Genomic DNA, 16904 nt, shown 5'->3' on the forward strand with positions numbered 1-16904 from the left:
TTATACAGGGGTCTCCATGTGCATGAAGGAGAAGAGGGATAGATCAGTCATCAGTCACCTGTGGGTGATGTAGAAATGCAGGCTCAGAATTTCTGGGTATGGAGCCTAAGAATCACATTTAAGTTAAGATCCCCATCCAGTCCAGGTACGTCCTGCTGGTCAGTGGGTAGATGTGCACCATGGGATAGAGGGCCCCAGGGTGGGGTGGGAGGAGGACGCTCCTGCCCTGTTATAATGAGCAGAAGCTGGGCATGAGGAGACCCAGGCGGGAGGCTGCTATGGGCATCCAGGCACAAACACAGGGGCTTGGTAGTGGTGCAGGGAGTGGGGTGGTCAGATGCGTATTTACCCCTTCCAGTGGAACTGGAAGGTGAAGTTAATAGGACTCAGGAAGGGAGAGGTGGGCCGTGTTGATGGGGACCAGGTTGTGCTGTGGCTGTACAGCAGTGTGATATAGTCCAGTCTCTTCCTTTGCCATTCTCAGAAGAGCAGGCCATGTCAGTCACGAGTACGGTGCTGGCCAGGGCTTGCAGGTTCAAAGGGAGAAAACCAGCAGTTTCATTGTACTGCTGGAGTGGAAGAATGAACAGACCATTTCCAGTCTTTCTTCCAGGAAAGTGGGATGTCTAATGGGCCCAACATAGGACGTGTGCGCATGTCTTGGCAGGGTGGGTGTGAGCCTGACTGGCTGTCCCATCAAGATGCCTCCTGTGGGGAGAAGTAGAATAGCAATACGACAGGAGACAGGTGGTGGGCAGGCAAGGTGAACAGCCATTCTTTTAGTATTTCTTCAGTTTGGGGAGCATCTGTCCACTGGACAGGTAGAGAATGGGAAAGGAGGCTCTTTAGTGGATAGCAGGTGAGAGGGCAAGAGCAGTGGCTGCAGGCTGCTAGAAGAGGATGGATGGCAGAAGCAGGAAGGATAAAGACTCCACTCAGAGGAGGGGGGGGGCCTGCCTGCTGCCCAGGAGCCGGTGGGCCTCTACCCTGCCCTGGCCTGCAGTCCTGACAAGACGAGATTCCCTGGGCCAGGCATGCACAATCTCTCTCCTCTTCATGCTTTCTCATTTGTGGATACACTGTTTGATAAAACTTCTGTCATTCTTTCTAGTCTGAGGTCTTAGGGAGGTTTCAGGAGTGTGGTTTCAAGAACTTCTATTCCATCTTTTGGGGAATCTTCCAATTTACTTGGTGTGTGTGCAATAGCTATAATTTGGTTGGCATGTAAAATCTGTCCCTCGATACTGTATCAACTAGAAAAATGAGCTGTCTGGATGACCTCTTCTCTTTATGGCCCAGCTTCCTCCCTGAAGTATCTTCATTTCCTTTCACTGACTGGTTGTGTGGAGTTGTGATTCATGTCCCAGTCTACCCACGCCAATCTCGTATTTGTCATGAGGTTCGGGTAATGGCATTGTGTGTACCCTTGAGGTCTTAATTAACTGACCTTTAATTATTTAAACTACATGAAACGTGCTTTTATAAACCTCAAATCCCTAAGCAACTTTAGATGAACATAACAGTCTTGTTGATCATCATTGCTCTAGAGTTTGGAAGGTCGATTTGTGTGGTATTTTAGAGTTCCTTAAGTGTCTGGCAAAATTTTTGTGTCATACACTTTGTTTCTTTGGAACTCTCAAGAAGTAGTTCCCTTTCTGTGTTTGGCCTGCAGCAGAAGTGGGGGCACTCAGCAGTCCTGGGAGAGCTGGACCCTGAGCTCATGGATGAGGTCCCAAGAGAGGGATGCGGTGGTTTTCCTGACAGATGCAAGCACCTAGGATGCTTTTTCTTCTTTGGTTTTCAGCTTTGCCTTAAATCGGTAATGTCTGCAACTAGCATATATGCCACATTAAATACAGCAGCAAGAGGGATATTTTTCATTCTCCAATCCATGGCAATCAACAGTGGTTGCATAAGTTTCACAACACTAACTGTATAAACCATCCTTGCAGATCTTCTCAGGGTTTCGTTACCACCTTTTGAAAGACAGTGTGGTTCTTTCCTTGCAGTTGGCTCTGTAAGCTTCCATGTCACGGTGGGCGCGTGTGACAGATGGAGGGCACACCAGAGCAGTGCTTCCCTTTACCTTCTGCTGAGGCATCATTTTAGGCAGGATTTATCGGGGTTAAGAATGTGGGCTTTGGAGCAAGTCTGACCAGGTTCCAGCTCCAGCTCTGTCCTTGCTAACTCTGTCCCTCTGGGCAGATGACCTTACTCTGAGCATCAGCACACTAACCCTGACAGTGTTGGTGCTTGTTCTTCAAGGTGCACGGGGATTAGTGAGAGTCCAGACCAGTCCCTGCCGGCAGCAGCTATTCTCTAAGTGTCTGGTCTTTTCTCTTTGTCAGGTGGCTTGACTTTCTTCCTGAACAATTCAAGGGCTTGTGTAAATAAATTTCTGAGAACCTTTTAAAAGTTAGATTTGACATGATTTAGATACATTATTTAAACCAAGTTATGTCTTTAAAAGCTATCAGTCCAGTGTAGGACCACTGAAATGTGAGTGAAGGTGGCATGACTGATTTAGAGGCTTCTTTAAAATAAGACCAAAACAAACACAGAAAAAAACAAACAAAAAAACCTTGTAAGAAATAGGATGCCTCCTTGAGACCAGAGGCATTAATGTGGTCATCTAGAACACTGTGTATATTTATAAACTTTGCTCCTAAAGACAATGTATAGGATTGTTCCTCCTTGGAACACATGCTGTTAAGTACCACACACTCATACTCAGCTGTAAGGGCTAATGTGTAACAGTTCTTACTCTGATTTTCCTTCAGTTCAGTTCAGTTGCTCAGTCATGTCCAACTCTTTGTGACCCCATGGACTGCAGCACACCAGACTTCCCTGTCCATCACCAGCAACCAGACCTTGCTCAAACTCATGTCCACTGAGTCAGTGATACCATCCAACCATCTCATCCTCTATAGTCCCCTTCTCCTCCTGCCTTCAGTCTTTCCCATCATCAGGGTCTTTTCCAATGAGTCAGTTCTTCTCATCAGGTGGCCAAAGTATTGGAGTTTCAGCTTCAGCATCAGTCCTTCCAGTGGATATTCAGGACTGATTTCCTTTAGGATGGACTGGTTGGATCTCCTTGCAGTCCAAGGGACTCTCAAGCGTCTTCTCCAATACCACAGTTCAAAAGCATCCATTCTTCGGTGCTCAGCTTTCTTTATGGTCCAATTCTCACATCCATACATGACTACTGGAAAAATCATAGCTTTGAGTAGACAAACCTTTGTTGGCGAAGTAATGTCTCTGCTTTTAATATGCTCTCTATGTTGGTTATAGCTTTTCTTCCAAGGAGCAAGTGTCTTTTAATTTCATGGCTGCAGTCACCATCTGCAGTGGTTTTGGAGCCCCCAAAAACAAATTTCTCACTGTTTCCATTGTTTCCCCATCTGTTTGTCATAAACTGATGGGACTGTATGCCATGATCTTAGTTTTCTGAATGTTGAATTTTAAGCCAACTTTTTCACTCTCCTCTTTCACTTTCATCAAGAGGCTCTTTAGTTCTTCTTCACTTTCTTCCATAAGGGTGGTGTCATCTGCATATCTGAGGTTATTGATATTTCTCCCAGATTGTGCTTCCATTCCAGCTTGTGCTTCATCTAGCCTGGCATTTTGCATGATGTACTCTGCAAATAAGTTAAATAAGCAGGGTGACAATACAGCCTTGACATATTCCTTTCCCAATCTGGAAACAGTCCATTGTTCCATGTCCAATTCTAACTGTTGCTTCTTGACCTGCATGCAGATTTCTCAGGAGGCAGATAAGGTGGTCTGGGAGTCCCATTTCTTGAAGAATTTTCCACAGTGTGTTGTGATCCACATAGTCAAAGGCTTTGGCATAATCAGTAAAGAAGAAGTATGTTTTTCTGGAACTCTGTTGGTTTTTTGATGACCCAACGGATTGATGACCCAAATTGCCAACAGATGGCAATTTGGTCTCTGGTTCCTCTGCCTTTTCTAAATCCAGCTTGAACATCTGGAAGTTCATAGTTCACGTACTGTTGAATCCTGCCTTGCAGAATTTTGAGGATTACTTTGCTAGCGTGTGAGATGAGTGCAATTGTGCAGTAGTTTGAACAGTCTTTGGCTTTGCCTTTCTTTGGGATTGGAATGAAAACTGACCAATTTTCTTTAAATGTATACAGTTCTATCCATAAAAGATTTATTTCTCTGGTTAAACAAGATTAGTAAAATTCCTAAATTTTATCGCATTTTAAATCTATTTAGCTATAAAGTATTTTCATAAGCAGTAGAAATTTCTAAATCATGACACACCTGGAAAGCCAATTTATTGTATTCCCTGTTAAATGCTGGGTCGTCCTCTCAGTGAGCTGTGATGGAAGGGCTCAGCGCTTCTGCATGTGAGGAGGTCTGTGGTTCCTCTGAAATTCCACAGGTAAGAGAGGCGCTTGTCGTGGAGTTCCAGGAAGTCCCTGCTCTGTGGGCTACACTGGCCCTACTTCCCTGCAGTCTCTGTCATTAGATGAACGTTTATGAAGAAACTGCAGTGTCAGAGAGCTCTGCTGGACAGCTGGATTACAAAGATGCTGAGCTGGTGGAAGAGAGATGCAGTTGGGTGGGAATGCCCAGGAAGAGGTATAACAAAGAGCCATGGAAGTGCTGGGAGGGAACAGGGGATTCCACCGGGGAGACTAGAGGCAGATTCCTAGAGGTATAGGACTTGTGGGGCAGAGTGAGGGCAGGGCAGCAGGCAGTGGCTGGAGCAAGAGACGTGTGCCTGAAACCTGAGGAGGAGAGGTCTGTTTACAGGATTCTGCAGTTTCTAAGGTGCTCTCGTTTTGGAGATAATATAACTAATGCAGAAGGAAAAGATAAAAGAGATCTCTGTTTTTGGTGGAAAAATCTGAGGAGTATCAGGAAGAACAAAATCAAAGAAAGATGAACTCAAATCCTAGAGCTCAATTAGATTATTGCAACAGTGAAGGCAGAAAAGCTCAAAGATCAAGTTGGGCTGAACAATGTGTCTGTAGAAATCAAAACAAGCCTGGACTGAAATGATGTTGGGGTCCCAGGCTGAACTCCCAGACCCTGGTGATCAGACATGGTAATGAATAGAGGGGAGGAGTCCAGAGAGGTGGATGAAGGAACCTGTGTGGGGTGAAACGAGCACTTCTGGGAGTGCTGGCACAGCAGGGACCCACAGACAGACCCGCGCTCCTTGAAGGAGGTGGGCTCTCCCTGCCCACGGCTCCCTGGAGGCACACATACTGGACAGTCATGAGGCCTAACCTGGAAGTTTGAATGTCTGCAGGTTTCTATGTCATCTTGTTAACATGAGAGTAACACAAATAACTTTTCAGTCTTCAGGAGACCTACGAAGCCAAGAGACACGAGTTCTATGGTGAGCGCCAGAGGAAGGAAGAAGAGATGAAGCAGCTATTTGTGCAGCGTGTGAAGGAGAAAGAAGCCATCCTGAAAGAAGCTGAGAGAGAGGCAAGTGTGCTGTTTGCTGTGATTTCTCTTTATTTGGGGTGTCCTATTAACCTGAGGATTTATCTCAAGAATTAACAGGTGGTTTTGAAGACGAGCTGTTCTTTAAGAGTAGCTCTACTAACACATAGTCTTTGGATGCAGAATTTTACCAAAAAAAAAAAAATCACAGGCTGAAAACAAAAAATTTTGCCTTTGTGAACAAAGTGTCTTTGATTAGAAGTGGTTTATTGAGGGCTGGTAGAGGCCTACATTACCAAGAAGGGTTTCAACTAGCTTAACTAGGAGGTGGAGATGCTTTAGCTATGGTTTCATAAGCCCTTTTGAGTTTTGAGAGTCCCTCAGACTGTTGTTTGCTGGAAGTGGGTGGCTCAGAGCTGTTGAGTGTGAAGTCAGGCTTCTTGGGGGAAGTGGGTGGTCCAGGTGGCCTTTGGGAGGCTTTGGCACAGAATTATCTGCAATAAATTTTGTTTGGTTCTCTTTAGTTTTGTTTGCTTGTGGTTCTTCAAGGATAAATTTTACTTTTACTTGAGTTAAGGTATCTTCTGTAGACTTAACTGCGATGGCTGCATCTAAGTAAATGGATTCTAAGTTAAGGTAAGGATCAAAAAGGAAGAGCCGCAAAAAAGAATTTCTGAGAGAAGACAGAAATGTTAATACAAATGAACTTGCTAATATGAGAGTCCCTTTAGACTTATTTGTTGTTCTTGTTCACTCACTCAGTCATGTCCAACTCTTTGAGACCCCATGGACTACAGCACACCAGGCTTCCCTGTCATTCACCATCTTCCAGAGCTTGCACAACTCCTGTTCATTGAGTCAGTGGTGCCATCCAGCCATCTCATACTCTGTCGTCCCCTTCTCCTCCTGCCTTCAATCTTTCCCAGCATCAGGGTCTTTTCCAGTGAGTCAAACTCTTCGCATCAGGTGGCCAAAGTATTGGAGCTTCAGCATCAGTCCTTCCAATGAATATTTGGGATAGATTTCCTTTAGTATTGACTGGTTTGATCTCTGTGCAGTTCAAGGGACTCTCAAGAGTCTTCTCCAACACCGTAGTTCAAAAGCATCAATCCTTCGGCCCTCAGCCTTCTTTATGGTCCAACTCTCATATCCATCCATGACTACTGGAAAAACCATAGCTTTGACTAGACGGACCTTTGTCAGCAAAGTAATGTCTCTGCTTTTAAATATGCTGTCTAGGTTGGTCATAGCTTTTCTTCCAAGGAACAAATATCTTTTAATTTCATGGCTGCAGTCATCATCTGCAATGATTTTGGAACCAAAGAAAATGAGGTCTGTCACTGTTCCATTGTTTCCCCATCTATTTGCCATGAACTGGTGGGACTATATGCCATGGTCTTAGTTTTCTGAAGTTTTAAGAAAACTTAAAAAAGTTTTAAGCCAACTTTTTCACTCTCCTCTTTCATCAAGAGGCTCTTTAGTTCTTTACTTTCTGCCGTAAGGGTGGTGTCATCTGCATATCTGAGGTTATTGATATTTCTTCCGGAAATCTTGATTCCAGCTTAGCTTCATCCAGCCCGGCATTTTACATGATGTACTCTGCACAGAAGTTAAATAAGCAGGGTGACAATATACAGCCTTGACGTACTCCTTTCCCAATCTGAAACCAGTCTGTTGTTTCATGTCCTGTTCTAACTGTTGCTTCTTGACCTGCATACAGGTTTCTCAGGAGTCAGGTCAGGTGGTCTGGTATTCTCATCTCTTTAAGAATTTTCCAGTTTGTTGTGATCCACATAGTCAAAGGCTTTAGTGTAGTCAATGAAGCAGATGTTTTTTATGAAATTCTCTTAACTTTTTCTATAATCCACCAGATGTTGGCCTTTTCTAAATCCAGCTTGAACATCTGAAAGTTCAAGGTTCACATACTGTTGAAGCCTGACTTGGAAAATTTTGAGCATTACCTTTGCTAGTGTGTGAGATGAGTGCAATTGTGCGATAGTTTGAGCATTCTTTGGCATTGCTTTTCTTTGGGATTGGAATGAAAACTGACCTTTTCCAGTCCTGTGGTCACTGCTGAGTTTTCCAAATTTGCTGACATATTGAATGGAGCACTTTAACAGCCTTATCTTTTAGGATTTGAAATAGCTCAACTGGAATTCCATCGCCTCCACTAGCTTTGTTCGTAGAGATGCTTTCTAAGGCCCACTTGACTTCACATTCCAGGATGTCTGGCTCTAGGCAAGTGATCACACCATCCATCGTGGTTATCTGGGTCATTAAGATCTTTTTTGTATAGTTCTTCTGTGTATTCTTGCCACCTCTTCTTAGTATCTTCTGCTTTTATTAGGTTCAGACTGTTTCTGTCCTTTACTGAGCTCATCTTTGCATGAAATGTTCCCTTGGTATCTCTAGTTTTCTTGAAGAGATCTCTAGTTTTTCCCATTCTATCGTTTTCTTCTGTTTCTTTGCACTGTTCACTTAGGAAGGCTTTCTTATCTCTCCTTGCTATTCTTTGGAACTCTGCATTCAGATGGGCAAAATGATTGTCTAAGGAGGTCTTACAAATAGCTGAGAAAAGAAGAAAAGCAAAAGGCAAAGGAGAAAAGGAAAGATATACCCATCTGAATGCAGAGTTATTTGTAATCAAATTATCCATGAGAACATGCATGCATGCTAAGTCATTTCAGTCATGTCCAACTCTTTGTGACTCCATGGACTATTGCCTGCCAGGCTCCTCTGTCCATGGGATTCTGCAGTCAGTACTGGAGTCGGTTGCCATGCCCTTCTCTGGGGGATCTTCCCAACCATCTCTTGCCTTTCCTGCACTGGCAGGCAGGTTCTTTATCGCTAATGCCACCTCAGAAGCTTAATTTAACTACAAAATGTACCTGTTATTTAAAATACTCTGATAGTACCTGCTATTTAAATAAACCCAATAGGAAGTGGTTTTGTAAAATTAATAATGTACAAATATATCTTGTCCATAATTTGAATTTTGATCTTTATTTTCAAAAAGTTCAGACAATGGGAAAGTGAAAGTACAGGGTACCCATGTCCATCCTCACACCTAGATTTAGAATGGACATATCACCATCTTTAGGGTGTATATTTTCCTGGCCACCTGAAGGCTGGTGTAAACATCAGGGCACTTCATGCATTCCTGAAGCTCAGGTGCCTTCTCCTTCATAATCATGGTACCAGTATTACACCTAAGAACAGTAATAGCAATGCCACAATCTAACCTGATCATCAGTTCATAGTCAAATTTCTCCAGTCATCCCAAGATTATCTTTTATTATTCCTTTCTATTTGGTGATTTTTTGTTTTTGAACCAGAATTCAATCTTAGGTCTAAAACTGCATTTAGCTGTTCTGTTTTGTGTCATCTCTTATTCGAGAACAGTCCCTAGCTTGAAGTTATTTTGAAATACAAACATTGAGGAAGACTGTGGTAAGTAGGAAACTGTGCTGGTTTTTCTTCTGATTAGCATATACTTCTCTTGTAAGAGTTTCTCTCTCATACATCATGGTTCTCAGTTTCTCTAGTGAGAAGATGTAGAAGTGGTTTACAGTTGAATTTTAATTTTTAAAACCCCCCATAAGAATATTTGGGCTTCCCTGGTGGCTCAGATGGTAAAGAATCTGCCTACAATACAGGAGACTAATCCCTGGGTTGGGAGGATCCCCTGGAGGAGGGCACGGCAACCTACTCCAGTATTCTTGCCTGGAGAATCGCAATGGACAGAGTACCCTGGCAGGCTACAGTCCATGGGGTCGCAGAGTCGGACACAACTGAGAGACTTTCACTTCACTAACTTCTTCAAAACATCTGTTAATTATTCATAATTATCCATGAGTTACACATAATAAAGGGCTTCCCTGGTGGGTCAGGTGGTAAAGAATCCACCTGCCAATGCAGGAGACACTGATTCAATCTCTGTGTGGGGAAGATCCCCTGGAGGAGGGCATGGCAACCCACTCCAGTATTCTTACTTGGAGAATCCCCATGGACAGAGGAGCCTGGCGGGCTACAGTCCACAGATTGCAAAGAATTGAACATGACTTAGCAACTAACCACACACATGTCTTATTTCTTAATTGTTCACTTAATATTTATGCCTCTCCTGTTTCCACAAGTACTGTAGATACTTTGAAGTAAACAAGTACAGCTGCACTAAAACCCAGACCTGGAGAGTCCAGAGTGAGTATATGCAGTATATATACTAGGTGTGGCTGAGCCACGGTCCTGGGTGCTTCTCAGAGACACTTCTGGGAACCCAGCAAAGTACAGAACTCAGGTCAAAGACATGGGCTAGTTTGGCAAGAAAGGAATGTTGTTTCTGGTATTCACTTTTAAAAATAGATACTTTAAAAAGGGTCACTGCACAGCAGAATGTATGATGTCCTCAGAGGCTTGTTTATACAAGAGACAGCAGTGTACCATGTGGCCACAGACCTTTCAGAACATCAGTGAGTAGTTTCAACAGCACAGAAAGTCTCCTGCTTTTAACTTTTCAAGTATTTGAAAATGTGTCTGAATTAAAGGCCTTGTAGTGAAAAGTGGAGCCACAAGTGAGTGCTTCATGTATGTGGAGTAGACCGTCACTGCCCAAAGTTGTGAACTCCATGTAATGTAAATAATAGTCGGATTCTGCCTACCCCCTTTTCTAAGCCACTTTTATCTTTACAGTTTTCCTGGAATTTCTAGTCAACCTCATGAATGATATGTGAAGTACTCTACAACTTTCCAGAATATTTAAGGATATAAAGTATGCACCCTCCATTTAAGCAATCAGAGATTGGATTCTACTCACATAATGTATAATAAACCTGTCCTGTAGTCTCCCTTTCCAAGCCTTACCCTCCCTTCTGCTCTTCTTCCCAATTCATGGGGGTGCACGCATGCTCAGAGAGCTGCCGCTCTCTTTATATGCATACCACCAACTCTTTATAACTTTTAAAATTAATTTAATTGAAGGATAATACTTTACAATATTGTGGTGGTTTTTGCCATACATCGACATGAATCAGCCATGGGTGCACATGTGTCCCCCCATCCTGAACCCCCCCTCCTTCCCCACCCTATCCCTCTGGGTTGTCCCAGAGCACCAGCTTTGAATGCCCTGCTTCATGCACTGAATTTGCACTGGTCATCTATTTTACATATTTTACATCTTTCAATGCTATTCTCTCAAATCATCCCACCCTTGCCTTCTCCCACATAGTCCAAAAGTCTGTTCTTTACATCTTTGTTTCTTTTGCTGCCTTGCACATAGGATTGTCATTACCATCTTTCTAAATGCCATATATGTTAATATACAGTATCTGTGTTTCTCTTTCTAACTCACTTCACTCTGTATAATAGGCTCCAGTTTCATCTACCTCATTAGAACTCAATGCATTTAGACTCAAATGCATTCTTTTTTATAGCTGAGTAATATTACATTGTGTATATGTACCACAACTTCCTTATCCATTCATCTGCCGATGGACACCTACGTTGCTTCCATGTCCTAGCTATATGTATATAAAGGCACATGCAGATGCTAAGGCGCTGATCTCTCTGGAAGTGACAGTCTCAGGAATACAAGTCTTTGGGCCTCACCTCATCTGTTCAACACTATTCTGTCTCTGTCTAAACTCTTCTGTGAGGTTTGCTGGCTCAGTAGACAGCTACTCTGTATCCAGAACATCGAATTTTATTAGGAAGCAGCGTAGCTCTCTGCTGTCTCTGCCCTCAGCCTCTAGTTTTTAGCAAAGTATTTCCTCAGTGATCATATGCCATCTTTTCTATAAACCAAGTCCTACTTTTTGTATACACATTAGGTTGCTGCCCAGAGCTGAAAATATGAATTGAAAGTTAAACCAGACCCAGGAATCCCCTCCCCCCCCCACCACAGAGTGACTTTTCGATGCAGATTCTAGATGCTGTGCTTGTATTCTTGGCGCATGGCTGATTCATAAGGAACCTGCGAAAGTCCCTAGATTTTTTTTTTCTTTTTTCAGATAAACAACAGTTAAACCAGGGAAATCTGAAATCTCTAAACTTTGGCAAAACTCATTTTAATGACTGCATCGAGTGTATTTAGCATAAATGAATTTTAAAGTGTTATTTCTCTTAGAAACAAAGGTTTTTTTCCCCAATTACGGTGTAGATCCTACTACGGTGAAGGCTGCTGCAAAGTCACTTCAGTCATGTCTGACTCTGTGCGACCCCATAGACAGCAGCCCACCAGGCTTCCCCGTCCCTGGGATTCTCCAGGCAAGAATACTGGAGTGGGTTGCCATTTCCTTCTCCAATGTATGAAAGTGAAAAATGAAAGTGAAGTCGCTCAGTTGTGTCAGACTCTTAGCGACCCCATGGACTGCAGCCTACCAGGCTCCTCCGTCCATGGGATTTTCCAGGCAAGAGTACTGGAGTGGGGTGCCATTGCCTTCTCCGACGGTGAGGGCAGCTAACCCTTAAACCACTGGGGAGTGAGCTGCGTAAGCCCACTTATAGGTGGGTGTTTTCACTTACTAAGTCCACAAGACTGCACCGTCCACACTCAGCTGAATCACAGATACGAAGCTGACTGTGACACACATCTTCAACGGTGTTTGATTTAGTTCAGATTTCAAGAAGGTGAATGACTGTGGGAAAACACATCAGATTTTTAAGGTTCTTGATTTAAACTGACAGTGCTTTCCACACAGGTTCACCAGTGTAACCAACAGCTATTTCACTAGTACATGGTAAATTTATTTGGAAAAGATGGACTTTTCCTATTTTTGATAACTTGATTCTATAATTTATGTCCCTCACTTTTATTAAGAACAGTTTTAGAAACTTTATTTGAAGAGGCTTTTTGGTGAAAATGTGTAGAGCAACTAAAGAGAAACTCTAAGAAGAGGTCAAATGTTTAAAAAACTGAGGTTTTTGTTTGTGAGGCTGTTTTTGTTTTGCTCATGTGTTTTTGCATGGGAGCTCATTTCAGTTAAAGCAGTTCCACATGTGAACATCTGCCTGGTTGCTGTGCAGGCAGCCTGAGCAGGGCTGCAGCGCCAAGAGGCACGGGTGTGCACCCTCAGCAGGAATCTCACTTCACTTCACAGCTCCAGGCCAAGTTTGAGCACCTTAAAAGAGTCCACCAAGAGGAGAAGCTGAGGCTGGAAGAGAAGAGAAGGCTTCTTGAAGAAGAAATCATCGCTTTCTCCAAGAAGAAAGCTACCTCTGAGATATACCAGAACCAGACCTTTATGACCCCAGGCAGCAACCTGAGGAAGGACAAGGACCGCAAGAAGTAAGCCCTTCCCTTGGTCTGACCCCTCCAACCTCAGGGCCCCCTCTTCACGGCTCTTTGCCCTGTCTCTTTATTCCCCTCTGTCTCTTGCACTGAAACAAAAGCTCCTTGAGAGCAGAGCCCTGGTCCCTCCCGGTGTGCGGATTCCCCAGCAGCTAGAAGGGTACCTGCCACGTGTCTAGTGCTCTGTGCACATCTGAGTGAATGTTTGCATGAATGTGTGAGTGAACACAACACAAATTTGCCACAATGTGGGAGAGTCTGTGACCTGAGGGCACTGTCCACTCCAGGACATGTCTAATAACTACTGACCTCTTGTCATTTCTGTCGACTTTCATGCCTGACAGAAGCTATATACTTTGCTGGGGAAATTAGAGACATAATACTTGATAAAAAATTAATTCTTAGCTTTACTTCTTTTAAACAAATTCCGCTAATGATTTTGTGAGAATTTTTATTTTAATAAGGGAACCAGGCTATCGATTGGAACTCCTGTGCTTTGATGTCAGAGCTTGTGAAACGATTGGTGGACGTAAAGATGCAGAGGAAGGTAGAGAGGGACCCCGTGCGCCAGGGCGGCCTTGATAACAGGTGGAGGATGGCGCCAAGGCTTGTAGGTCTGGGGTATGTGTTAAAATCAGTGTAACCAAAGTCTTAGAAAATAAGGTGGTTTTCCCTCCTTTGTATTTTTTTACTGTATTTCTCCCCCTTGAATGTCCTCCTCACTTCACCTGTTTGCACACTCTGTTGAGCATCCAGCCCGCCTTGTGGCAGCTCAGATTCTCCTGGGCCTCACAAGGCAGTCCTGGGATTTCTTTTATCACCACATTGTATTTCAAACCAGTATTGTCAGAATACTTTATAAGTCACCTTCAAAAAGTTAGCAAAATATAACACTGCCTGTGATAGCTTTCCATTTTTGAACTATGGAGAGTTAAATTCACAGGGTTTGGAGTGGATTTAATTGGCCTGTGGACGTTATGGTTTGTGGGAAGAAGGAATTCTCATATATAATCTTTTAATATAAGCTCTTCCAGGGAGTGGATCTCTTTTGTTGGCTGATGTATCCACCCTCAGTTCCTAGAACAGTGCCGGATACCAAAAAGGCATGCAGTTATTGGTGGAAAAAATGAATACCCTGAATTTCAAAACATAAACCACCCCATTATCTGTGGGGGACTGGTTCTAGGAAGACACCAAAATCCACTGCTACTCAAGTCCCTCATATCAAATGCACAGTTTTTGCACAGAACCTATGCACATGTTAAATCATCCTGTAACATCCTGTACATGTTAAATCATCTCCAGGTTTTTTCTAACACCTAATACAATGTGAACAGAATATAAGTGCTAGGCAGATACTCACCAGCAAGTAGCACATTCAAGTTTGGTTTTTTGGAACCTTCTGGAATTTTTTTCCCAAATACTTTTGATCCTCAGTCAGTTGAATCCTCAGATGTGGAACCTCAGATCCAGAGGGCCAACTGTTTACATATAATTTATGACTTCTTTTCAGTGTGTCTTGAATTATAAAGCTAAGGGACCTTTCACCTTCTCATCATCTCGACTTAGTCCAGTTTTACTAGACTTGGACTCCCCCACTTCATTCCATACTTGAAAAACCTTTACAGTCACCTTGTGAAAATAAGGTATGGGCTGCTGTTCGCAAAATCAGGGCCAAGCCCACAGTTTAAGAGTTCAGAAAAATTTACCCTCAAGGAATGTTAGTGTTTGTTTTTCCTAGATTTAGCTAGATATCCTATCATATACTAGATGTGTATCTGTAAAAACTTTGTAAAAGAAGTGATTTTTATTTCCTATATGGTTTTCTATTGTACCAAACAAAAGGTTTTTTTTCTCTTTCCAGCTCCAATTTTATGTAAAACAAAGGTTCCAGATCACAGAAGGTCATCACAAGCAAAAGCTATTAAAATGTTAGAAGTATGCTTTGATTTTCTTGCTGTTTTTATTTGATGTATTACTTATGCTGTATTACTTATTCTTTATCTGGCAAATGGCCACAGTTACTGTCATTTATGGGAAAATACTTTTAAGTATGAGGTCAATAGATAAGCCAGACTTGATGGTATTATTCACTGTTAGTAGTTTAAGATAAGTTTGTGATGAATTGAGATAATTTCCCCTGCTGCCCACTGCCTGTCACTATACTGTGACAAGAGTGTCTGTTGGTGGCTTTGAAAATACAGGACTCATATATGTTAGGCTCTGATTGCATATATATTCCAAGATGAATCTTTTGTGTACATACCAAAGGTATGTAAAGGTAAACTTTGGGGAATATGTTTTAAAATGTATTATGTATCTGAAACTCCAGCAGCTCAAAACTTTTAAAGTTTTGATACAATTATCTAGTTGGAAACATGATCCTAAGCTTTTGTATCAGATTACATAATATGTGCTTCAGCATTGTGGTCCATGTGTTGTTGTGATATGTTTAACAGCAGAAACACTCAGGTAAATAAGCCCTTTTCTAGTGATAAGTAACTTTAGAACTGGGTGTCCTCACACTGTGTGCATTAGTCTGTATTACATAATTGTTTAAAACTGTCTTCCAGGGTAAATAAAGTTAAATCATCTTACTAAAAATATTTCTTAAGAAAATAGCTATGAACATCTGAATATTAAAGATAAAAATTTAGGTAATTCATATTGTAAAGGATATTTGAATTCAGTGCCTTAGCATTTGCAGAACAATTTAATGGTTTCTAACTTTTTCTTAACATTTCATTAAGTTTTCACTTTTTGTACCTGAATATTCTAAATGAAACTGATATTTACTCTTGACAAATAAAATGTATCTACATATTTACTAAACTGTGTTTAAATCACTTTAACTTTTCTTTTTGCAAATTGATCTTAAACACTTTATCAGAACTAGTTAATTATATGTTTGAGTTATTTTAAAACAGAGGTGGATGATCAGTACTTCTCAGACAACAGAATGTTTTACACGGCACATGTCAGATTCTGAGCAGTGTATTTTTCACGAATTTCTGTTAAGTCGCAAAAGAAACCTTTCATTTTGTAGCACAGCTTATCCGGACCAACACTTTAAATTCCATTTTTTAATTTAAAGTTCAAAATGTCTCTTAGCCCTTTAGAACTTTAGTAACATAAGTTATAAGTATCACAGAAAAAGCTCTGCACTTTCTTCTCAGGATCAGTAATGCCCAGCCTCTGGAAGGTGGGAGCAGGAGAGCCGGTGAGTCCCCGCAGGCAGGTAACCTGGCCTCCCGAGCCCGGCCAGTGCTGCAGCGCTGAGCCTTAGCCCAGGAGCGACGCGGCAAGCTCAGTGACCTGACGCGAGTGGTGGTTGTTCGTAGCCTATTATATCAAACTGTGTATAAACAGCTATCCTGAACCTTAATAAAGTTACTTTTAAGTGCCAGAGTGGTTGTTGGCATGTTACAAAAAGTTATTCAAGTTCCTAGTTGAAAAGATCACGGAGACCTACCTCAGACCCTGAGCTGAACAGAAGGGCTGGCGCCTTGTGCTGCTGGTGACTCTGCTGTGAAGGAGGCTCACCACATGTGCATGCCCACAGTGCGAGTCCTGTATTTGCTTCATCTATCTGTGACTCCCTGTAAGATTCTACTTTAGAAGAGTTGCATGGCAAAGAAAAAATATTGTTTAAACAACTACAGTGCAGGCAGACCTCAGAGACAGTGCAGGCTCAGATCCAGACCACCCATCCAATATAGTGAGTATTGAAATAAAGTAAGTCACATGAACTGTTTGTGGAGTGCATACAAAAGTTATGTTTACACTGTGCAGTATTCTTGTGAAGTGTGCAATAGCTTATATCTAAGAAAACCAATATACATACCTTAGTTAATACTCAGTTGCTAAAAAATGCTAACCATCCCGAGCCTCAGCAAGTTGTGGTAGTAACATTAAGATCTCTGATCACAGATCACCATAACAAATATAATAATGAAGAAGTTTGAAACACTGTGAGAATTACCAAAACGTGACAGAGACACAAAGTGAGCAAATGCTGTGGGAAAATGGCACCGACACACCTGCTTGATGAAGGGCTGCCACATGCCTTCAGTGTGTAAAGAACACACACCTGCACAACACAGTGAGGTCTGCCTGGATGAAGCTCAGCTTCTCACAAAGCGTATTAGTTCTCCAAGGTTATAGAGTGAGGTATTATCCACTGATGCTTGAAGCA

At 42.3% G+C, this 16904-nt stretch overlaps 1 protein-coding gene across 5 annotated transcripts in view; it reads left to right on the forward strand.

Annotated features, from left to right (window-relative positions):
- The window catches only part of SEPTIN10 (septin 10), a 46176-nt gene extending 30061 nt beyond the window's left edge, over nucleotides 1-16115 (forward strand). For 3 of the 5 annotated variants that reach the window (XM_043468655.1, XM_043468658.1, XM_043468659.1), the window contains exons 9-11: nucleotides 5334-5466; nucleotides 12519-12706; nucleotides 13174-14552. In XM_043468655.1, the coding sequence (XP_043324590.1) occupies nucleotides 5334-5466; nucleotides 12519-12706; nucleotides 13174-13291 (439 nt within the window). In that variant the 3' untranslated portion in view covers nucleotides 13292-14552. Of the gene's footprint in view, nucleotides 1-5333; nucleotides 5467-12518; nucleotides 12707-13173; nucleotides 14553-14573; nucleotides 15537-15885 lie in introns of those variants that run through there. The other 2 variants (XM_043468656.1, XM_043468657.1) reach the window with 2 other exon arrangements.
- Nucleotides 16116-16904: the final 789 nt, after the last annotated feature.

The sequence above is a fragment of the Cervus canadensis genome, chromosome 5, assembly GCF_019320065.1.
Source record: "Cervus canadensis isolate Bull #8, Minnesota chromosome 5, ASM1932006v1, whole genome shotgun sequence".
NCBI lineage: Eukaryota > Metazoa > Chordata > Mammalia > Artiodactyla > Cervidae > Cervus > Cervus canadensis.